The sequence below is a fragment of the Prenolepis imparis genome, unplaced genomic scaffold, assembly GCF_030444845.1.
Source record: "Prenolepis imparis isolate NDT839.2.m4 unplaced genomic scaffold, iyPreImpa1.0 SCAF_4, whole genome shotgun sequence".
Taxonomy (NCBI): Eukaryota; Metazoa; Arthropoda; class Insecta; order Hymenoptera; family Formicidae; genus Prenolepis; species Prenolepis imparis.
In genome coordinates this window covers 3,321,745-3,346,232 of record NW_028141162.1, presented here as the reverse complement: position 1 = coordinate 3,346,232, position 24,488 = coordinate 3,321,745, and the positions used below count along the sequence as shown (strand labels likewise).

The 24,488-nt window shown below is 44.0% G+C and overlaps 1 protein-coding gene across 2 annotated transcripts in view; it reads right to left on the bottom strand.

Moving 5' to 3' along the window:
- The window catches only part of LOC145934973 (uncharacterized), a 28,342-nt gene extending 6,364 nt beyond the window's left edge, over positions 1 to 21,978 (bottom strand). The window contains exons 1-4 of one of the 2 annotated variants that reach the window (XM_083035919.1): positions 20,245 to 21,978; positions 19,806 to 20,036; positions 15,370 to 15,483; positions 10,003 to 10,332 (exon numbers count right to left, since the gene is read on the bottom strand). In XM_083035919.1, coding sequence (XP_082892045.1) covers positions 10,003 to 10,332; positions 15,370 to 15,483; positions 19,806 to 20,036; positions 20,245 to 20,500 — 931 coding nt within the window. In that variant the 5' untranslated portion in view covers positions 20,501 to 21,978. The remainder of the gene's footprint in view (positions 1 to 10,002; positions 10,333 to 15,369; positions 15,484 to 19,805; positions 20,037 to 20,244) is intronic. The other variant, XM_083035920.1, reaches the window with a different exon arrangement.
- Positions 21,979 to 24,488: the final 2,510 nt, after the last annotated feature.

Sequence of the window (24,488 nt, the reverse complement as noted above, 5' to 3'; positions counted from 1 at the left end):
TATGATCTCTCAGGCCGCCAGGATTACCGCTCTCTCGTGCGTCTTCCTCTTTCTCTCCTTGCATCACGTTCGCGCGCAATTTTCAGGGTGAATGAAGAACGAAGCATGAATGGCGAGCCCCGATGATGCGCCCGGAAATGCTGAGGTCTTACCTCCGACCGGAGTATCGTAATAATTGCTCTCGTCAAGACGATACAAAGGCCTGATCGCGGTTAACGAAAGATGTATGAATAAAAAGGATCATTAAATCAGTCAATAAGAAAAACTACGACCGCGACAGATCGTATGTTTGTACACGCATTTGATTAAATCGTAAAATTTGCATTTCGTGAATTTTATATCGCTAATATTTATCAATCATTTCTATTGTTAGTCTAAATGTAAGTTTGTTAATTCTTAGATTTAGATAAATAAATGATTCCCTCTTATTCGTACAAACTTGTCGCTCCATGTTAAGCACCGCTGTGAGATTTCATGAACGAGTTTCCGGAGTTTACTTGTAATTTTGCGTGTTAAACGTTTTCACAGGACCGCCTCAAAAGTGGGCGCTGAAAGGAAGTGACTTTCAGACTTACGTCTTTTTGAGGTTTTGAAAAGACGATATCACTTATTGTGTCTTTGAAAAGCGACGGAAAGGATAATTGAGGTAACAGTATGTTTCGCGAGTATACACCTATGTATATGTGTATCCATTGCCCCTTTCTTCACGTAATTTTGAGATCGTTGTTCCTTTGAAACGTTGCGACGGCGATCGATTTGTCATATTCGTATTTTTCAACTCGAACAATATGTTGCTTTCTAAATAAAGCGCGAGAGGAGAAGTATCTCATAAGTACTTTAAATTATTACATGATCGAATTTAAAAATAAATAACTCGATTGTTAAATGCGGCTAAAGCGCGCGAGAAAATAATGCGGAGAAAACAGGAGAACCGGATATAAATCGGAGAGCCTTTCATTAAATGACATTGCTACTTCCAGGAATAGGATTCCTCTCGGCTGCTGGGGACTACAATCTTGCAGCTCGAGCTCGACTTCGTTTAAACCAGTATACTCAAATTCCTTGTAGCGAAGCACGGTAGGGTCACGAAAGGCCTTTCATTAGGATCTAGACCGACGGAACTTGCGTAGGTGGCCCTACCTTCCTTCTAGATACAGTAATTACAAATTTTCTTTTCAGATTTTCTAATATTCATTGTACTCTCTTTCAACATAACATTACTTTTATATCTGTGCAAAATTTAATATTTATACAAACAATAATAATATCGATAAATAAATAATTGCGATTGATATCTAGAAATTTATTACATGTCGATGCAGTCTTTTGAAAAATATTGCTCGCTTTCTGATGATAACTCGTATGTTTTTACGGCGGATTATTGCAATGTATATCCAGCGGAATAGCGGCAAAGGAACGGTAGCAGTTTGTTAATCAATTGACTACGCTCAAGTCGCGCCGTTGATTGGCTATCAATTAATCCAAGGTGGAAAAGAAGCACGACGACGCGACGGAAGAGGGTCTGGAGCAATTCTTGCCACTCGAGTGCGCCAGATCGGCCTTTCGGATAGACCGTTGGCGATTGTGTGATCGTTGGTGCCGTTATTGTTTATCGGCTGGCAGTGCTCGCTTACTTTTTCCTGACGTACCGTAATCGCTTTTTTCGCGAACCATCACGCACGTACGAATCCGTTTTCGAGTCATCTCGGCAGCCCTCGACACCGGAATCTATTAAGCAGCCCGACCGAATCTAGGTGCACATTCTCTACTTTTACAAAATAAATAATAAAAATTGCGCATCTTCTCTCCTACATTTTTTCTCGAGTTTACTACATTATTTAACGATATTAATAATGATTAAAACTGCAGGAAGCGTCGACGCATATCCGGAGGATTTTTCACTGGCATGTTTCGCGGATATTAAAAAATAAACAGCGACAGGTGAGACCGGCAATATTGTGAGGCAAAATGGAACGATCGAAAGGAAGCATCCGTGCCTTCTCGAGCGTGGATCACGTAACTACCTCCTCCTCCACCTTCTCTTGTCTTGTCTTTCATTCCTTACCTTCTCTCGCTTCTCCGCGAGATACCGTCTTCTTCTTCGTCGCGCATCCTTTCTATTCTTCATTCTCTCTCTTTATCTCTCTTTATCTTTCTCCTGCTCTCTTGCTTTCCTCTCCTTTCTTACGTCGACACGATCGAGTCAGTGTACCGGCGATGTTACGAGTACAAGAATTTCGTATGGGGGGAAAAAAAAAAATCGAGAGCATGGGCTTCCTCCCGATCCTAATTCGTCTACCTCACCTCGATACTTCCGTTCACTCGCGTTTTAGCGTGCTCCTTGTTCCCGCAAAAATAAAAGAGAGCGTGTTTTTTTCAATTATAGGTAAGATACCTCGTCTCTAGATGCATGAAATTTACCGACGATACACGACAACCGGGGGCTACATGACGCAGAGAGATGTATATTTTTCGGAAATTTTTCAATTTCGTAATCAATGAAGTCATCCAATTATTTGTCAATCTCGCAGTTACAAGATCTTTTATCGAAATTGCCGAGCTCTATACATATCGGAGTCGAGGTAAATCGATGGGATCGAATGACGACATTGGGATTTGTGGAATTTCCGGCGTCAACGCGAAATAATGGAAGAACGGATCGACACCGTTCTGGCATGCGTGGAATCTGCGTACTGATCATCGAGATTGAACGCCAAATTTATACGCCGTGTGCGGTATTCGTGACGAAGTAAAGTGTGAGTTAAAGGAGAGGGTAACACACATTCGAGGATGACTCAATGGTCAACTATTCATTTCGTACGATTTAACATTTTCAATGTGATTCACCAAATCAGACTCGCTGAATTGGTAAAAAGATAAGTTTCCTAGTAGCGGCGTCTGAGTAAAAGTATGCTAATTCGTAGCGAATATTTTCTGCGAATGGCAGCGATTACGAGGAACGTGGTGGAAACTTCAAATCCGCCGGCAAAGGTCGGGATTATTTACGACCTAGAGACATAAACGGTGCGGGGACGAAACGCGGCGTGAATCGCGAATGATGTTAGAAAGTACTTTTATTATCATAAATAAGGAGAAAACGAAAAAATGGCATTCTCTTAAATAGCTCATGTAAAAAAAAAGAAATTTCTTATTATTATAAAAGAAATTTAAAATATTTATCGTAGTATTTTCAGAGTTTTTTGATCGTACGCGTATGCGAATGTTTCGGTAAAACGATCCCTATTTCCAGTTCGTGAACCGCTTTCTCGCTTCGCTCGTCCAACATGATTCTTTCTACGATTTCAGTCGGCGAATCAACTTTGGATCGATTTGCCCGAGATCGTTTCTCGATCAGCTCAAATCGATTCGAACCAGTATCCTTGATTGAGGGACGTTTCGATTTTCGGCATCAAACGCTCATCCTTGCGTAATTCACAACTTGCTATAATTTGATGTGCATTTTTCTATTTTATCTATAGAAATTTCAATAACATTCACTAAGAGATGATTCCGATAATATACATACAATTATTAAATTCCAATATAATTGCCACTTTTTTCTAGAAACTTTGAAAATTTTTGAGGAAGTAGAAATTAATAAAAGCTATTGATGCCAATGATAAAAAAAATTGAAAGATATTGTTTAAAAGTTCATGCTAAATTTTTGAATCCAAGTATCGAAAGTTAAATTGGCAGTAGAAGCGACGAGAAGCGTAGAAGAAACAATCCATCTCCAGTGGTCTGGAACTCGCATTCGATCGTCGCGTGGGAAAAGGCTGAATGCATCGAAGCAAAGGGTTTGATTCGATCTCGAGTTTGTCCTTTCTACAGGACGACGTTTTATAGAAATCTCTGATGCAAATTTTTGCGCGTCGATGGCATATTTTAGTTTTTAAAAATAAATAGCATTAATTTGCGTATATCCACGTTGATTGAAAAATCATGATTACGATCGCAACGGGAGCCTAAAATCGACGCAGGTTTCGAAAATTTTGAAGTGACAAATTGTGACCAAAAAAAATAGAAACATAAAAATGTGAAGAATGAATATTTTAGAATTAATGAGGAAGAGAGGACCACCTCCTCGCACCAAAAGCGTTCGACCTTTCACCGCAGGTGGGCGAAAATGTGTTACGTCGCGCGACCGTCGCGTGGGATCAAAAATGAATGTAGCAAACTGCTAGAACTAATTAGGGGGCTCCTCTAGTCGAATACGCTCGTTATGGCTTATCTCCCGTCGGGGACGTACGACGATCCGACTTAAAGGAAGCGAGGAAAGGAATCTGTTTCCGCTTATCTGCGGCTTAGTCTTTCGCGCGCTTCTAGTTCCCTGTCGTGCAATATGAAGAATACGTGGAAACGGAACGGCACGACTGCCCTGTTTATTATCGCGGTCTGGGCTAAGCGGTCGCCACGGGTTTCCTTAAGCCGTCCGCCAAGCGTGCGCCTGATTGGACGGACACGAAGGATGTTGTACCACCAGGATACGCGATAAACCGGGCAGGCGATAAAGTTCCGCATCGGTCACTGCCGCACAAGGGTAGGGGGAGAGGGATTTCTGAAATTCCACTTTGCGGAAGGCGTCTCAGATAGGATTTCTCCGTAGATGCGAGAACGTCCGGCATCTTCGACGATCAGCGCGAACATCTTAGAATTCGAGAGAGAAGAGAAATATCTCTTAAATTCCTTATTTATATATATATATATATATATATATATATATATATATATATATATTTATTTCAAAAAGGCAAACAAGATTTTTTTGTTTATTTAATTTCAAGTCAATTTCGCTTTAATAGAATTCTAAGGTGAGATTTTTTTTTCAAATTATACAGACGCTCGATGTCGAAAATTTTGTTAAAGAAAAATCGATTGCAATATTTGACCTCATGCAAGAGTCCTTTTATATATATATATATATATATATATATATATATATATATATATAAGAAAAAAAAAACTATAAAATCCTAGGATACTCTGTACAACTGCGCAGTTCGTTTTTAACCATGTCATTATCAGATCATTATGCAGCCCTATTAGCATTAAATTTTTTAAATGCAAAGTGGAAGTGCAGGTATCCGTCATGGACGTGCCTCGTGCATGGTATGCATGATGCATTCGACGTTTCTGATTGGCCGAGACGTCGTTTATAGCGTGTATTCCGAGGTAAATAAGTACTAGGAGACGCAACAACGGTCGTGGAAGTCGACGATGGTGCCGACGGATTTACGAGTTTAATTAAGTTCTGCGGTCGCGTTTGTCATTTTAGCAGGCATCGAAGACTCGTTGGCCACGCTTCGAACTTCGCCTTCCTGCGGGAAGTACGAATTGCAAAGAAGAAAAGTTTACGTCGCCGTTTCTCAGCTGTGCCGCAGCGACGATCTACTTTTTCTCGACACGAATTATTTTCACGCAAACGTTTGATGACGCGTGTTCGTTTAATGCGACGTAATATGCATAAATTGTATCGAAAATACATCTTGAAAGAAAAGTAACAATACAAATGTGTGTTAAGCGCGCTGCTTCTTAATGTGTCATAGATCCTTTCACATCTCCTATAGACGATTTAACGCGTACGTTAATAACCTCGTGATAGAGCATGATAGGGGTCGCCATGTTGCGAGGGTGAGTCGCGATAGGAGTGTGTGTGACACTTTCCTAATTGCCTCGCAACTTCCTACCCTTTCCCCCGTTTAAGAAAAGCAACCCTTATCCGCCTGTTTCTCGCGGGGCTGGTAGACTTTGGATCGGGGAAACTTTTGAACAACTGAACGTAAACTTCTGCTTTCTGTTGTGTTACGATTAGGCAATATCTTCGTAAAATAAATTTTTTGCGTTATAAAAAAACAAATAAATTTATAAATGAAGCACACGCGTAATTTTTTTTATATATAGAATTATGATAAAAACGAGCAGAGTTATTTTTCTGTATTCTTCAATTTCTAACAGCTTTGATGGTGAGATAAAAATTACGATTGTGTCCTCTAAATTTATGGCAGTCGAATGTCGGTTAAAATGAGATATATTGGAATTAGACTCGCTACATAAGTGTACATGGATATGATCGTGCTGTTCTCAAGAACATCGAAATAACGTTTAAGTAAGAGTGCCAGCTGCCAGCGAGTAGCGGCAAGGAGGCGTAATAATCTCGTACAAGCACGCACTAGGCCTCCATTAAGCCGCGTCGGCAGCATTCTAAGTACGACGGGTAAAATGCAGGCCGTGGAGGAGGTGAGTACCGAGAGAGATCCACGGTAGGACAATCAGTAGGTGGAAAAAAAATCCCTGCGGCAGCCAGAAAGGTAGCCGCATTCTTGGTAGCTGCGGAGGCACGTGGGAATCGCGAGATCGGACCCTCCTCTCTCGGTATATGTTCACGGGGGTCCCCCCTCGTCCTTTTCCGCTCTCCCGCGCGCGGCTCATCGTCTTTTTGGGTGTATCTTCTAGCTAAAGTACGAGCACATCTCCCGGTAAATAGGTAAAGAGTCGAGATGCGCCGGTCTCAGCCGCGGCCTCTTTGTCTCTTTCTCGCCGGCCGAGTAATATGCCGGCCAAGGGGGATACGAGAGAGCGAGAGAGAGAGAGAGAGAGAGAGAGAGAGAGAGAGAGATGATTCCCTTCTTGCTAACTCGCGACAAGCTGCTCCTGGATTCTTCGCGCGCACCTCCGTGGACGAAGCTCGCAACGAAGCGAATTACACGCTTCTTAACCTTAACCACCCGGTAACTGGCCGCGCGGTAAAAATCATTAGACATTTACGCGGCCGAAAAATACGCGGCTGACGCAAATAGCGAACTGTCTCTCTTATCGGGAATCATCGGCGTTTTCCCCGATGATTTTCCCTCTGCCACGGCGTCTTTTTTTAACATTTCTGAATTATTCAAATTCTCTACAAGATAAAAGGTCAACTAGGGAGTTTCTCATCCATTCTTCCCATCCGGCGGATTTTTTTAACTCGACCGTTCGTTTATCTTAGCCGGATAAATAACTTCCTCCTCGTAAACCACCATGACGTGCCTTTAGAAACGCAGTTTTCGTCTCTTTCTCTGACAGTGAACCTGTTAGAAGGCGCATTGGATAATTTCTTTCTCTCTCTTCGGATAGTCTCTCGTCGAAAAGAAGAGAGCAGAAGAATAGCTACGACGACGACAAGAACGAAGAAGAAGGACGCAAAGATGAGGAAACGAGAGCCCGCCACTTGGTTGCAGCCTATACGAGTAGACGTAAAGGCAGACAGAAGGAGTCAGCGCAGAATATACAATCAGCATGATTGTTTGACACCCCATAATCAGCGTCCTTACCCCTACCACGTCAGCAGCATCGTGGCTTCTCCGTTCGTTTTACCTCGCCCCCGCCTGCACCTACCCCCTTCTCTTCCTGATGCTGGCCTGTACCCAGGCCACTCTTCTTTCCGTTCCTTTCACGTTGATACCATCCGAGATCTCTTCTCTTGTCTCGCCTCTTGTTTCGCTTTCCTTTCTTCGCATCACCTCTTCGGGTATCTCGGTCCGCTGCCACTGCGCGCGGGGCCTCATTACCCCGATCACGACTCGAAATGAGACTCGGCGGGGCAAGGAAGACGAGAGAAACGGACACGGTTATATTATAGGAGACAGAAATAATGCTCGCGCTTCCCTTTTTTCTTCACTTGGGGACCTCTCGACCGCCGTAGCGTTTAGCCTTTCGGTAAAGACAACGTATGCGAGAAAATACTACGTACCTCGCAAAGTATTATACGTATTATATATACGAGATTGCGATATATAATGGACTTCATTTGAAATATTTAAGAAAAATTGTATAAAAACTTTCTTTATCTTGTTTCACACACACACATACATATTTCTATTTTATTTTTCTAAACTAAGCTATCGAAGCGTAAATTATTTCAATCAACTTTGTATCGTTTTGCATATTTTTCTATATTTTTACTCTTATATTTATAAAATAACAAGATTTTTAACGATTTCACTTTTTCTTATAGAACTTTCTGGCACGTACGCGAGATTTAGAAAGCAATCACGGGAATACAAAGTCACGGGGAGAAGAAGGCGAAGAGAAGAAGGAGAAAGATGAGGAGGAGGTGGATAGGTTCGATTCAGTAACGTCGCAAGCGAAGCGAACAGAAGATAAAAGGAAGAGTCGCGCGAGCGAAGGGCAAAAACAACATGGATCCAGCTTCGGATCGATCGAGAAGCAACCGATCGATCCCTGGTATTACGCAGACGTGCACGTGAGTCGTACGTGAGTGCATGAGCATGTCGAGAGTACCGTCGGCAGAGAGATCTGAATTGGGTGAAAAGAGTTACCCGAAGGTAGAGAAGCTGCTAAGAACGGAGAAACGAAGGAACTCTTTCTCTCTCTCTCTCTTCTCCTTTGAATCCGATGGGAGGAAGAAAATTGCATCCACCAACGCACTCGGTCATTTTGCACTACGGCTGGAGAGTCCGACGCCCATCGGAACTGCTCATTAGAGACGTGAAGGAGTCGAAAAAAGTGTCGAATGAATGAGCGGTAAATGGAATATCCGCCGAGATTGCATCCATTCATGCGAAGGTGATGGAAGTGAAATCCATCGTTGGCCATCTGATATTCGGGCTCTGTTTTGTTGGACCTTTTTGAAAGCAACTAACGAGTCAGGGAAGAGGAGGGGGGGCGACTTGCTTTCTTACGGGCGCGCATCGGTGAGCTTTTGCGCGGATAAACAAACTAATTACGATGCATGTCGATCCACGAAGGTGTCTCGAGTGACGAGAAGTCTCGGTCCGGAAGGTGACGAAGAACCCGATCGCACGATAGGCAAGGAGAAACAAGAGGAAGTAAAGAGGGAGAGGGTTGCGGAGGAGGAGATTAGGGCAAAGAGAAACCGCAACGTAGCTTCAAAGAGGTCTCACCAGTCAGGGGGCGCGTCTACTTAACTTTGATCAGGTCGAGACCGCTGATGCGAGACGAGCCGCGCAGAAATAAAGTGCCTCGCCTCGACCTTCCCCGCCTTTTTGCATCCTAAATTATCTCGATAGTTCGAAATATCGAAGCTATCCGACAGGCACAAGGCTCGCGCGTATTGTTGGGGGAAACGGCCGTGTTTTTGTCAATTGAAAGAATTTTTACCGTAGTCAAATCATTTAACGCCGCTACGAAGATATTTCGAAAGCGAGAGAGAGAAATAGATGATTCTTCATCTTTTTATCGCAGAGGAAATTTTCCGCGAAGCAAAAAAGTTTTCCCGGAGGAAAATTTATGACGCGGTAGCCTGATTCGCGACCGATGACGTTTCTCCACGAGGAGGAGGACACTTTTTCCTCGTGCTACGGCGACGCAACGGTGCATCGAGAGGGATCGGCGAGAGGGGAGATGGAAACGGCAGGTTGAATGTCGTTATTACGTTGAATTAGAGGGTGCAGAGCCGGAACGAGGTATGAAACTATTACCTCGCGAAACGGCAGAGCTCTCCTCTCTTTCCTTCCCTCCCCGGATTCCCCTCTCCCCGATTTCTCCCTCTTCACCCTTTCGCGACGAAGGGTTGGGTGGGGTTAGCGCGTAGTTCCGAGTCGTTCTCCACGAGGATGCTGCGCGAGGAGAGTACGAGATGATGATAGCCGCATCACGAATATCTCATCGCGAACCAAAAAAGCAAATAGATCGGTGGATGTTGTTTCTACTTGGCACTTCGTAATCGAGTACGCTACGATACGAATGAGCGCGAAAAATATATCAATTATTTTTTAGAAAATTTCACTCACACGATAAACAGACGAAAATTCTCCCTTTATTTTACATAGTTTAAAAACAATCGCTGTATCGTTAATTAATTTTGAATTCTTTTTTCTTTTTTTATCAAAAAGAAGGGTGTGCATCAAAGATTCTTCAAAAATCTTATTCAATTTTAATGTATAGATATTAACGTGATACATCTATCGGTTTATGTAATCCCTGCGTGTATCGCGAACAGACTTATTTACTAAAAATAGGCGACAACATAAGATCAGAACTCACCGCCGTGTTGAGGACTGCGTTTGTAGCAATCCTGATGAGCAGAGGAGCCGTCGGTAGCCCCGAGGTGTGTACTGGAAGCCGGCGATGCGGTCGGGTCGGTGTTGTTGGGGTTGGTGCAGGCACCGCTAACCGAATTCGCGGTGACATTGTTGCCGGTCTGCTGGTCGTGTAAGTGACTGCCACTGTGATGATGGTGATGCTTATTCCTCCCGAAAGATTCGAGTTCTCGCAGGTGAGACCTGAACGAGGTCGGCGCGTCGAGGAAAGGTCTTTGTCCTAGACCGAGCGCACGAAATTGCTGATGTTGCTGCCCTGAAGAAAAATAATGCACTATACGATAAATAAATTGTATTACCTGTTTGCAATCTTCAGTCGCCTAAATTTCTTATCTATTTGTTATCTCGGATAATATTAAACTTTTGACTCGACTGTTAATCGATTCTAATCTATTTTCCTGTTATTTAAATCCTTGATATATCGCGGAATAGTTGTAAAGAAAATTCTAAAAAATATGTCTCGGATTTTCTTAAACGTCTTTTGAATTTTTACGTGCCTTTTGAGCTTTGACACGATGCGAACACGTGGATTCTCTAAATCAGGGCGATTGACCAGCGCGCGTCTACGTCATTAGACCAATAGAGCGAGATAATGAAGAAACTCGACCTCTCTTCCCTTGATAGACTTCAATAGCATTCCTCGCATATCCGGAGCCGGAGTGCATAGACAGAATCTCGAGCCAAGTATCGCGGCGTACACACAACGTGGATACTCCGATTCCCTATTATGTCGGATCTTGACACGCTATATGTATTGTATATATATAGATATATTGTTACACGACATGCATATGATTCGGCATGTGCACGGGCTCGGACTCGCTTATATAATCATTGGAGATTGCATAGACGAAATACATTCGTAATTCTTTAAATCTTATATGGACAGTGATGTCCATATAAGATTTAAAGAATTACTTCAAACTCGCGGATATTTCATTCAACATGTGTCTCTCGGTGCGTTGAAAGCCGATTTTTGCAATTTTCCGTATACTTTCGATATTTACATACTGGTATCTCCAGTGAAAGAACGACGACAGGAATTCTGGATTCCATTTATTACCGGTAAGTAACAAAAGTGGCACATTTGCCTTCCCCGTTTCTTCTCTCTCCCCCTCCTCCTCCCTCTTCCCGTGTTGCTCTCAAGCTCTCCTTCTTTCTTTCTTTCAACGGATGCTGACATCGAGGAGAAGCGAAAAGAATGGGAGTCTAGGCGCAAATTGTTATTCCTCGGAAGAGTAGAAGGAAAAGAGAAAAAGAGAGAGAAAAAAAAAGAAGATGGGACGGAGCGAGAAGGACGAAGAGAGCGAGATAAAGGAAGAAAGAGAGACACCTCCGGCCACGAGGGCGAACGACAAATAAAGTTCGACCGCAAACTGCACGAAATTGTCGGCGAGCCCAGATGGTCAGCTCCAGCGCTCTGACCGATACCTACAAGATTATTCCCTGCTACTGACTACCACGATCGGCCCGCGCCAGGAGGTACTACAAGCGAAGAGGGCCCGTGTAAAGGGGCCCGCGCGGATCCCACGACTTCTCACGTACCGGACGCCGATAATGCCCCAAATGTACGGAGCGTTACGCAGCAATGGGTCCGTTCTTTTCAAGGGTCAAACGGTAGATGCGACTTTTTATTCGCGAAAATCTTTTCTGTAAAAGCGAATTCTTTCGAGAAGAATTTGGAAGGGAGAAACAATGCAACGAGTGTTTGGATTATACACGTTATAACACGGATTTTACGCGCGAAGAAACGTTATGGTTGTGACCGCGAATCGGAGACAGCCTAGCGACTGTCAAACGGAAACTCGTGAAATGGGCTATGTCCTCTCTCCGTGGTCAATGCATGAAAAATATTTAATTACGATAAACAAGAATAATAGTGATACAACACCTTCATCAATTGTCCCTCTGACTTTTATAAAGTACGGATAAGCGAAGAGTGAGTGAGAGAAAGAGAGAGAGGGGGGGAGAGAGAGAGAGAGAAGGCGGGATGCAGAGAGCAATAATTCCAATCTCTCTCTGCGGCACGAGTAGTGGGCTTATCTAATCAAAATGTGGCGGCCCTCGAGAGGACGGAAACAGCGCGGCTTTTTCCTCCTCTCTAATAACGGGGCCCCTCCCTCCGCTCGTCTTACGTTCTCCTTGACGCCAGCGCAGCGTAGATTTTATTCTCTGCTCATTTTTTTTCTCTCTTTCATTCCTTAACGTTAACGTAATTTCGCAGTATCCATTCTGCTCTCTCCTCTCTCCCCCCCTGTCCTTCCCGCGTACATCCGCTTGCGATTTCAGATCGTCGCGACGATAACCGCGAGTAATTTTTCCAACGAGTATACCATTCACGAAGCATATCCTCGAGCCGGAAGTACCGCGAGATCTGCCACTTCTCGACGCCGCTTTATCAGGAGGTGGTCTTTAATCGGACTTTTCGGTCGCCGATAGAGCCTTCCTCTGACCGGTATCGGGATCAAGAGTCGGCCACGAGGGAATCCAATCGCGAAGTAGCCTGGTTCAATTTTAACATTTTGATTGACGGCCGCCGAAATTGCTTCGTATGGCTTCCTTCCGTCGCTATCGGTTTTCTCGAAAACTGCATTTAAGAGAATGTCGATTGGGAGCGGATGAGCGATTTTGCAGAGAGATGAAGAACCGAAAAATGTCATATATCGGTCGGTTAACAATGGAAATCGGCTAACGTAGTATATTTCACGAAAAAGGGAATATTCGCGGCACGCGCATTTCTCGAAGAGCAACGTCATTCGCGTCTCATTCGTTTATCATGTAAGCGAAAATACGAGGGGAAAAAAAATCCTATCGCTGGCGACATACCAGATGACAACGCCTCGTTTCGCCCGTATTAAAACGGGAAATCATTTCGCGAATCTATGACATACTACTAATAGATGACATTCCAAATACGGAGCAATTACGGAACGAAACAAATTCAATTTCGACCTTTGACTGACAGCACCCATCCATCGATATCGTTCCGCTCGCTTGCATTTCGATGATTTTGGGGCCACGGTGACGGGCGAGCGAGCCACTTTGTTTCACGAGTGCGTCTCTCTTTCTCCGTTTATCCGTTACCGCGCGCTCGATTTATTTCTGCGTTACGCGACTCTGCTGGCATTTCCGTTATTGGCAACCGACAAATTGCTCAGGGCACTGCTTTGTCGTGACCGATCCGTCCAATGGTAAAAGGTCAAAGTTGTCACCTTGCGTTTCATCTTCTTTCCAAAACGATTTCGCGGGCGTTAATATTACGACGTCTCGAAATATTACATTTTTTTATTTTTCGTATAAAATTCATCATATGAGAGTGCATTTCCTGTTGGATTCGTTTCCGCTCTTCTTCGAGGAAACGGGAAGGTTCGCTATTCTAAACCCTTTGGCGTCGACGATATAACGAAGCGGCGAATTACGGAAATTGCCCGATTACCGACCATGACATATACACACACATAGGAGGGATGATTTTCGATAACAAAAAGCGATTATGCACGCAATAATGAGAGCCGGCAGGTGTCTGCGGGGCGCTGAGCGTCGCGCATTGTTGGAGCACAATGAAAGCGCGCTGCCGGTTGTTTTGCTCGAACGGTGCTGGCTCGTATACGCCGGTTGCGCTGCATAGATTGTCTCCCCGATGCGTGCCGGCCCGGCCGATGAGGCACGCCATCGGCGATGCCAAACCCGTGTATGCAATATGTCGTCATGCGTGTTCTATTCCGCGATCCGTGCCACGCGACACGCATGTTTCGTTTTCGTGTCGTCTCTCTTTCGGATTCGGAAAGGGCCAGTAGGTCGGCGACGGATGACGTCCGGTGAACGGTCTACTCCAACCGACGACTTAAACGACGAGGCCCCGCGTCTTTAAAGCGGTCTCCACTTCGATATTGCGGATTATAAATATACTCTCTTATATATGGTAAAGAGTAATAAACATAAAAATGTATAGAAAGCGCGCATACCGTGCAATACGATTTTTCGCGATATTCTGAATACACCTGTTATCCGATTTCACAACTTTATTGTGAGCTTCATATTTTTGTGGGTTTATAAATATCTTAGCTTTTGACAGATTTATTAAAATTCCACAGTTTATCAGCTTAATCATAAAATTCCAATATTTCTTCAAAAATAAATGTGAACGAAGAGTTTCAATTGTACGTATATATTTTTTGTGTGAAAATTGTATAAAATTATTAATTTTTCATATGAAACCGAATAGTAGCGAAATAAAATTGATTGGATCGGAATCAGGCATCTTCAGCGAGGGCTATTAAAAAACGTTGAAAGCCGCAAAGATATAGTGACCGATGGACACAACTTGAAACTTTAACCCCGCTGTTAAGTGCACTTTATGCCAGCTGGAAAATTGACGAGATTCACGCGTGTTTGCACCTGGTCCCGCCCGACACGCGGGCCACGAGTCAAGCAGTAAAAACATCAGTAAAATCAATCACGCTCGGCCATTGTAAAAAAAATAGCGGAGCCGGCGGGTGTATATACGGCACCCTGCTGCCATCAATACTTTATACAACAAATGCAAAATGCCCGCAAAAAACTGCCGTTTTCGCGGTTAACTCCGCAACGGCTATTAATCTCATATTGAAATAACGACTATTTTTTTTCGCTCGCCGCGGATGCATCCGAAAATAGGTGTCGACCGAATCGTCGGGCGCGCACAAGCGCGCGATATCTCCTTTTGATCGCGCGCGGGGGAGGAAAAGGGAGAGGGGGCACGCAGAGTCGAGTTATAAAACCGGAGGGTCGGGGGAGCAGCCACCGTTCGATCGACTTTTACTGCGTTTCGCGTGATCCTATCAATTTTGGCCGACCGATAATGAGTTCGCCAACAGAATGTTTTAGCAATTTTTTCGGGGGTTTCCGCGGCGAATTATCGTAAGTGAGTTAGAGTTAGCGTATTCGGGACGCGCACGAACGCGCGCTTGTAAAAGCATTGTCTCCCCCGCGTGCACGTGTGTGTGTTTTGTGTATATGTGTATGTATGTATATATATATGTGTGTGTGTGTGTGTGTGTGTGTGTGTGTGTGTGTGTGTGTGTGTGTGTGTGTGTGTGTGTGTGTGTGTCAATGCGCGAATAGCTCGACCCGAAACACGCATCTATCGAGCGCGATACGCACATTGACCACTGCATCATCGCGCACCATCTGCTCGGTAATGACTCCCCATTACCGCGTACAGGGACTTTCGTTGAATTATCGGTACATTTTCAGAGGGAATTCCCGGAACGACGCGCTAGATAGATCTCGCGTTCGAAGCATCGCGTAAAGTGTCGCATGATTCACTTACTCGTTTTCGATCGCGGCTCCCGTGGTCCATCGACGGTTACTTTAATCGCCCTCGTGTAGGTCGCCACTTGGGGCGGCGTTGTCGACACGGTAATGGTGATGCTGAAACTCTTTCCTGCAACAGAGAACAATATTATGAATTACACGTCAACTGCGAATTAAGTGTGCAAGTATATGTAAAGGTTTTATAGGATATATCTTTCTTTAAATAAAATACCAACAAATAGAAACACATTTTTACATTTATGAAATAATTCTTTTGTCTATTCATAAAATTACGCAATCAATTAAAAAATATTTTGTTCTTTATCTTTGACTTGCTTTTTTTTACAAGGAATCGTTTATTAAATTACAATTTACTAGAGACTCTTATAGAAAAATTTAAATGTATATCTATTTGATCAATAAAGATCGTGTTTCTATCTTTGATTAAGTACGACGAGAGCGGAGTTCGATTTATAATTTGCGACTTAGCAATTACGGTCGTGTCTATTAGATCCTAACGGAGCCTCGGTATTCTTAAGCACGTTAAAAGATAATAGAAGAGGAGTGGATGCTCGGGGGTGGAGCGGTCGTGTACATATATCATCGGCGAAGGTCTGGAAGTTGAAGGTCCGGTATATTAATTCCCTCTCCATAAACGTCCGTCGGAGAGATTGACTACGCGCTCTTAAACGGCCCATCGCGCGCTAATATGCATTCGGTAATTCGCCGCTCTTTCGCGGCTCTTCCGCTTGAGAGTAGGAGAGAAGCGGCCAGAGTTGTCTCTTTCGACCAATTGTCCCTCTCTCGGACTCTCTCTCGGAGGGTTCTATCGCACGGCGAAGAATTTATCACCGAACTCTTAGTCTCTCGTTATTTACGTTCTTCGTGATTGGAAACAGAGAAGTCCGGTTTAACGTTTCAACCGAGACCGGACTGGCAGGCCGACGGCGGTAGTAGGCGATAACTTGACTGGGAAACGATTCGTACGGATGCCATCCATTTCGCGGGGACCGAAACACTCGGTGTCAACTTGTCCGATATGACGAAACGAAACACGACCAAGACTGCTGTTTACGCCCAAAAGAGACGATACCTAACGCGCCGCGGACATGCAATCGTTTGTGTTGGCGTAAATGTCAACGATTTGTAATTGTCTCCCCTTGGTGCACTCAGTTCCACCTCGCTCGCTGTGTCTGTCAACATGATAACCGGCATCAAACACCGCCGGCCCCCGCGCCACCCCTAGGGAGCTGCAACTGACTGCAGAGCTACATGGCGTTATATCCCAGTTATATCGCGACTCTCTCTCCGCTCTTCTCCCGTGATAGAGCCACCACTCCCCGATGCACCCGTTCCCAGGACCATACCTCTCTCGCGGCCGTCATTGCCATCATCATCGTTCATCTGTCGCGCGCAAAGTTGCATGGTTTCACGCGTTTTTTACAAAGAAAAAAGATTCAAAAGATTACGACTTCTCCAATGCGTTTTTCTCGGTCAGACGTGAAAAGTGACAAGTACAGTGAATAACTTTAAGTTTTGATGGGAAAAGATAAATTTCCGAAAGAAATAAATCAGCGAAATTGGACTTTGGGATGTGCGGTTGAAGTATTTTTAAATATTTCAGCATTAAGACGGTGTCCGAGAGGAAAATCCGTGGAAAACTCGAAGGACCGTCAAAGTCGGTAAGGGGGAAAGGTGACGGCTGATCGGAGGAAGGGTCGCGCGCTGTCCTTTCCCCGCCCCCCTTTCCCCCTCGTACCCCTCTCGGCAGAGTCCATCGCATTTGGGGCTAATAATGCCGCACAGCCGACTCCCCTCTCCGGCACCCGGACCTGCGGTTAATACTCGATGATGGGAACGGTCATCTGCAGAGACAGGACCCGGCTTGTGCATTCGCGAACGACGGACGGTCGGTCGGACGAACGGACGGACGGATGGACGGACAGGCGAACAGACGGACGGACAGACAAAATCGGGCCACGCGTATGTAGCACCTATATAACGTGCAGCATCACAGCTCGACTACTCACGATTCTCCCGTGTCTCTCTCTCTCTCTCTCTCTCTCTCTCTTCCCGTGTTAAGTGTGTGTGCGTGTATATATGTATGTATATGCGTTGGCAACACACCGACGATGAGATGAGCGCGCCAGCCCAAACCGCCCACACACAACCACCCGAAACCACTCGAAACCGTCCGTTAATACTCGTGGCGACGAGCGGAGGGGACGAGGTCGCGTAGGGCTAAGCGAGCAACGAACGTACGGGGTAGAAAGGCTAAAGGGACACAGGGGGGTAGGCGAGGGAGAACGAGCGGACGCGCGTCGGTGGTAGGGACGGAGCGGAGGTCCCCGAGTCTCCCAACAGGATGTCTCTGCGATTGTCAAATAATTACTATCGGTGGTAATTTCAGTCGTGTCGATATAGACTGCGGTATATTACTAATTATAGGCATGGGCCGACCTCGGCGATGATGATGGAACGGTCGTCGCCGTTTTACCCCCTCCTCCCCCCCCCGGTCTTCTTTGATTCGGCGCTACTATATTCCGTTTCTTTCTTTTCCATTCACATTGTTTTTCGAATGATCCACTCAATAAATATATAAGAGGCGATAATCTCAAGGATCCTCCGGATACGAAGAGATCTCGGATTCTTTTGAAAAAGAACGGTCAATGTCCCGCGCGTTTAAATAATAGTACGCTTTAATAAAAAGAAAAATGATCGAGTCTACACCGACTTGCGGTTATCTCGCGCATTATTTCCTTCTTAGCGTAAACTGACTTTAATAGCCGGCTGATTAGAGGTAATAAACCGCGAGGTGTGTGATCGGAGTCGTAATCTTTACGCGACAACGGAAGACACGTGTAAAAGCAATTTCAATCAGATATGCACACAGATATATGCCGGAGAAAATTGCGCGGTGAGAAAAATCGTGAGAGGGAATATCAACAGCTCGCGATTCGCGAAGTCGCCGAAAAATAATAATCTCTCGTCGCGTCGATATACGAGCCGCGATCGCTCTTTTTAATCGAGGAGGTAGCGGCCTCCGAATTTTTCGTGGCCTCGCCCGTTTTAAAATCCTCGCTGCAATTTCTTGAATCAGTTTTGCATCGGCCGATGCGATGCAATTCAATCAAATTAATAAGTCGCGGAAACAAAACCTCGATGATAGAGGAGGGCCGGCCGGTTCGCCCGATGGTGGTGGCCGGCATCAACACACCGAGGGCGGTTTGGTCAATCGCCGAAATTGAGTATTATGGATTATCGGGGAGAGATTGAAACGACAAAAACAAAACAAAAAAAGGAAAAAATATAACAACGCGAACCCCGAAAAATGGACAAAGGGACCGAAGAATTTTGGGCGAGGGAAGTGTCTCTTTCGCTAATTGACTTCAGGGACCGATGCACCTGTGCGTCAGGAGAATGAAAATCGCTGACCCTGCACTTCATGATGAAATCAAATGAAACATAGATGACGCGCTACGGGACGAACATCCCGCTGTACATGAGCAGTCCGGCCCGTTAATTCATAAACGCGCCCTCCGGATCATGGGGTGCAAAATGCATTTGTAGGCTTTGACAAAGCCGCCTACTGATCCGTGAATAATTATTATCAGCCGGGAAATCGATATTATGAGAACGCAAACAGGTCGAAGGAATTGCAAATATCAAGATTTCGTATTTAAGAAAGAACAATGAAAATCTCGCGAGAATGCTTTTTCGTCTCCTTCTCAATATGTGTATCTCTATAATTTACATTATGTTAAGTAATTATCAGACTACGTTAGCATTATTCGTCTTTCAATTGCGGTTTCATTTCTACCAATGTTGTTTCGCGAGATATTTTTGTTAATAGATGTGCGCGCGAAAGAGCCACAGGGGTTGACGGAAAATTAGGGTCGAAAATTAAACAAGTCAAGAGCATCGATCGAAAGCGTTGGTTGATTTTGGCAAGTCATCCTCTCCGTTCATATCCGTCCATATCCGTCGGATGATTTCTGATTAACGGCCAGTTGTTTCGAATGCTCGGTTGGGGCTTGTGGCAGACATCGAGTAATGACTCTGGGGGGGTGGCAGGAGAGCGGGAACTCGCGAATGGGGACGCACGGGGATGGATGAGGGTGGCACGATGATGATGATTACAATAACCGTGATTTTAGAGGGCTGGAAATCGCGGCACGCGCTTTCGCTCGTCCTGATACATACAACGCTACAGATTTTCTCGTATCAACTTCAATATGATCAAAGATACAATTGTTTCCAGAGAATATAATTGAAACGTTAATTACGCTTCTTTCATAAATAAACATTCCTCTTTATGAATGCGGTATTCCTCTTTCTTACGTGTCAATGATTTTTCTTTCTTTTTTTTTTTTTTTTTAGAAAATGTTGCGTGGTTGAAAATTTAAAGAGCAAAATAGAAAAAAAATAAAACAATCAGAAAGAAAAACTTACCTCGACCGCTTCTACCGACGAACCTAAGGTCGTTGAACTTGGCGACTTGATTCTTCATTAACGCGGTGGAGTTTCGCAGTTCCGCGCAACAGTTCTCGTCATTGCCTGCACGGACCGTCACCAAAGTTCCATCGCCAATTTCGCCGAGAGCAACTACTTTGAACGCCACTGGAAGCGTTTTGTTGGATCGCCAATGCGTTGGCAGTTGACTGCATAAAAAGTACGGCGATCCTGAAACAAAGTAATACAGATTTAAAACAATCGTTCAATCTGCTCGATTTAATTTTAATATGAGATTAATATTAATATTAATAAAACGATAAATATATCTTTGTATTATATAAATAAACATTCCTTTCTTTCTTCTTCTCTCACTCATTATTCTCTTTCAGTATTTTTACATTTGATTAACATTAATTAATTGAAAAAACACACCAACCTGTCCTGACCAGTTCTCCAGGATGTTCGGCCTGCGCTTCGCCGACGAGCCTTTCGGTCCACCAAAGTTCGCCGACGGCGGCACTCTCGCTCATTTCGCCGCCTTCACCTCCGACGTCGGCGTCGTCTACCTGATAGTACCTGCTGTTTACACCTTGCAGCGGCGCCAGGGAGGGACCGCACGGGCCGGCGCCTTCGTGGAATCCAACGGTGCCGTAATTCTCCCCGCAGCCCACGGAACCCACCGGTAGATGCATCCCATCGGCCAGTAGCCGCCCCACGTCGCCCAAGCACGTACTCCCCGGCCGGGACGTCGTGATTTCACTTACGAGTTCGCCGACGAAGGCGACTTTGCGACTTCTTGCCTCGCTACCAGCGTATCCCACGGCGTACGTAACCGATCAGGATCAGTCCTTCTTCTTTTTCGACGATTGCATCGATGATTATCATGATCGATCGCGAGATCATTATAGTTACAAGCGGGAATCTCGATTCCGCAGAATCACCGATTCCGGTTTTGTTTCATGATCCGACGCGGCAGCTGTTTTCTCGCAATGTACCGTTGCACTTTCTTACGCGACCGTAGAGAGTCCGGCGACTTAAAGTACATTTGTCACTGTCTATCAGTATATTTATTCAACACTCTAAAATAATCTTCACTGCGAATCTCTTTCTTGGAATACTATCGCTGTCGGGGCACTGTCTAAATCATCGTTTGTCGCGATTTCTAATCCGACAGGTTGTTGTCATCATCAACCGGACGGTCCAGACGTCGATTCCACGAATCCGATATAACGTCACGCGATGTTACACTCGGATGAACGACACACTTTTCCTACATAACACTCACTGACGTTTCCTTCGTCGGAAGACTGCGTCATGATCTCGACGATCGGTGGGGCGACGATCCTCTCGCAAACGTCAGTCGCGGTCGGCGGTGCGCGACGTAATGCCGCGCGGACCGCGTGTTCCGCGCGTAAGCGGCCCGGGACGGCCTAAGCCCCGTGATTCTGGACCCCCGCCTCCGCTTGTGCCACCGAACTGACGCCCCTCGACGGCAGAAACGGGCTACGCTCTCCGCCGCTCCCACCACGCGCACAGCACGCCGCCTCTCCCCCGTTCCACGTCGCACCACTTTTCGAACCCGTGATCTCCGAGTTACTGAAGGTGGTGGACGTGATGGTGCATCTCGTCGTCGTCGTCGTCGTCGTCGACGACGATGATGACGGCGGCGTTCTTTCTCCAACACTTCCGCCGTCCGAAACGGCGACCCGTTACTTCGCGGAAAAGAGAGATGTATGTCGAATTCGTTTACCTCGCGAGCCGACAGACGTGAGATGCATCGCGATAGGATTAATAAATTCGTGGGATTTCCCATGTGTCAGCATAAGCGCGTTCATATTTTCCTATATAGTGACTGACGCATTAATTTATTCAATTAACTAGTTTTGAAATAGTGAAGGTTGCTTGGTAAAAGTTGACGCATTGAGATACAGATTTCGATATGTCGCGCGGTGCAAGATGCATCAATTAAAAATGTTAGTTAGTTACGGTGACTCTATCAGGCGCCGTTCAGGCCACCTCTCGCAACGATAAGAGACAAAATACCGACGAAATTCTCGACGTTATCGCGTGATTTCCCACAACGGCCCAGCCTCCCGATAGCCGCGATATGATGGTCCAGCCTTCGGACGATTCTTCCCCTCCTTTCTTTGCAGAGTGGAAATGCGCGATGTGGGGGTAGAAAACGCGTCATGCGATTGCGATACAGTCTAATAATAAATCTCCCGTTACACGTATGCATAATGTAATTTAGCCGCATTTATAAATATTTTATTTATAATGATCAACGCATTTTAAAAATTAAAAGAAAAACGTTTTAAAATTTTATCAGTATTTTATATATTAAAATATATATATATTTTATTATTTTTTTATGCTTGGGTTTATTAAAGTAACTATTTTTCGTTTTTGCGATTAGAGAGAAGTTTTTTAAGAGCGCTTGGAAAGAACCAAAAAGACTCGTGACTATGGTTAATGAATCAAGGAAGATTTTGTGGCGGAGATAAATTTATCCGATGTACATACCTTGGCATATGTCAACTGGTTTCCTTTAGTTTCCGCAAAATCTCAGCGGCACAGCATCCCATCACAAGCAACGGCAAGGCGTAACAAGTGTCCGTGTGACGTCACTCGGCTTTCTGGAGGCGGAGCTTCTCGTTGGGGAAGCTGATGGAGGGGTCCGTTCTCCCGCATCATGCATCGCTCGCCCCACCCGTGCAATTTTGTTCCTTTGCATCTCCACCGCGTCTCTTCCTTCTCTCGACCCCTTTTCCTTTCCCGTGGAAGCTTGGATCTCAATGCTTCTTGCCGGAGCACATACTACATACTCCGCCGAATGGTAGTCTTTAACAAAAAAATCGGTCATGGTTACATAAGTTAAATATTATTAATGATCTTTGAAGGATCCCCGAGATCTTGTTTCTGCCAAGATTCGATTTCTATAAATCACGTGATTTCACGTAGTTCATTGTCTAAACAGTTGAATGATCTTACATTACATAAAAAATAACGAAGATTTTATAAAATTCGAAAATTCATACGATAATATATATATTCATATAAGTTTTTCTATTTCTCTATATAGATTGTTAACAAATTTATCTGTCATGTGTGCCTTAGTTAATTATCGGACACAAAAATCTAGAAAACGTTGTAATTTTTCAGATTCTTACATGACAGTTTCGTATTCCAGGCTCTACCAAAAATTCTGAATCGCGGTTACATGATGCTACTGTTTATTGCACTGTGGTTTACTGAAGCGTAATCGAGAAGGTAGATGCGGTTTGCCGCGTTCGCAAGATATAGGTGATTAACTTCTTGGGAGTGCTCCTTGTATGGGGGTGAATTTACTGATCGTTCGCCTATCCGCATCGCGAAAACGTTCGGAATCGCCGCAAAAATCGGCACTACGATCAATCGCGAAACCGCAACCGCTATGACCGCATTATTTGTATGTTATACAAGTATCGACGTACGAAACCAGGAATTAAGACATTAAGTCTTTGAAACTTTTTCTTATCAGTCGTAATTCAATGATGAGGTATTGATTTTAATTTTAATCATATACGTCTCACATATAATGTATGTACACGTACATAAAAACTGACACTGTCAACTTACATAGAATATATTATGAAAAATATTTGGAATAATCCTAAAGCAATATTTAATACTTTGAGCAATCTCGAAATTTTTTTTCCAAGAATAATACTCTTTCTGTACATGTACATTGTTTTTTATAACGATATCTATTCTTTACGTTCTTATGCAAATTACAAATCAGTTTGGTTGACGTTCAATCCAGAAAAAGAGATCAGTAATACATTAATCAACTGCGCCTAGATTATGTTTGACAGTTGCATTAGGCATACGAGATAATTAATAGCGGCTGACCAAACTAAATAGAAGGATCTTTTGACGCTTTTTTTTATCAACACGACGGTATCGCTCTGAGCCACTTCCAGCGCCACCGGAAAAGCTCGCAAGACCGCTTTATCTTTGATTATTTTCTTAGAAAAGAAGGGTCGACTTACATAAAGTGTATTATTCATAGGTAGATATGTTATAAATGTCGTTTAACAATCACATAAAATTTCACATCTCCTTTTTGCTAAATAAAAAAACTTATATTCTCGAGGAAAGATTCAACTTTTAAAGTCATTTGATTATTAAAATAAAATAATTTTGCTATCATCAGGCTAATTTTATCAGTAATTAAATCTTCCGTTACATGTGATTTAATCTTTGATAATTTTTATTTTACGAAAAAATTATCCGTTTAATATAATTTTAATATTGGGCGAGTTTATATTAATTCATCGATTGATCAATTGCATGTTGCGCAAATACAGCAAAGTGCTGCATTTGTAGCATTTGCGCATCACACATGCAATTGATTAATCAATTAATTAAAAAACTCGCCTATTATATAGTATAATAATATAATGCTTTTAATATAATATTTTTTAGAGATAATTATGAATTAATAATAATGATAACACTAGGGCATATTTTATAACATGCTTTTCACTGTAAGATTTTTAACGATAAAAGAAAAGCTTTCCTTTTCTCTGGACAAAGGCAGAGTATCGCTAGGCGTAAGTTAATTTGCTTTCTACGTGAAAGCCGAGCTAATGAACTATAAATAAGGGAGAAATACTTGTGCCAAGTGGACAGCCGCAC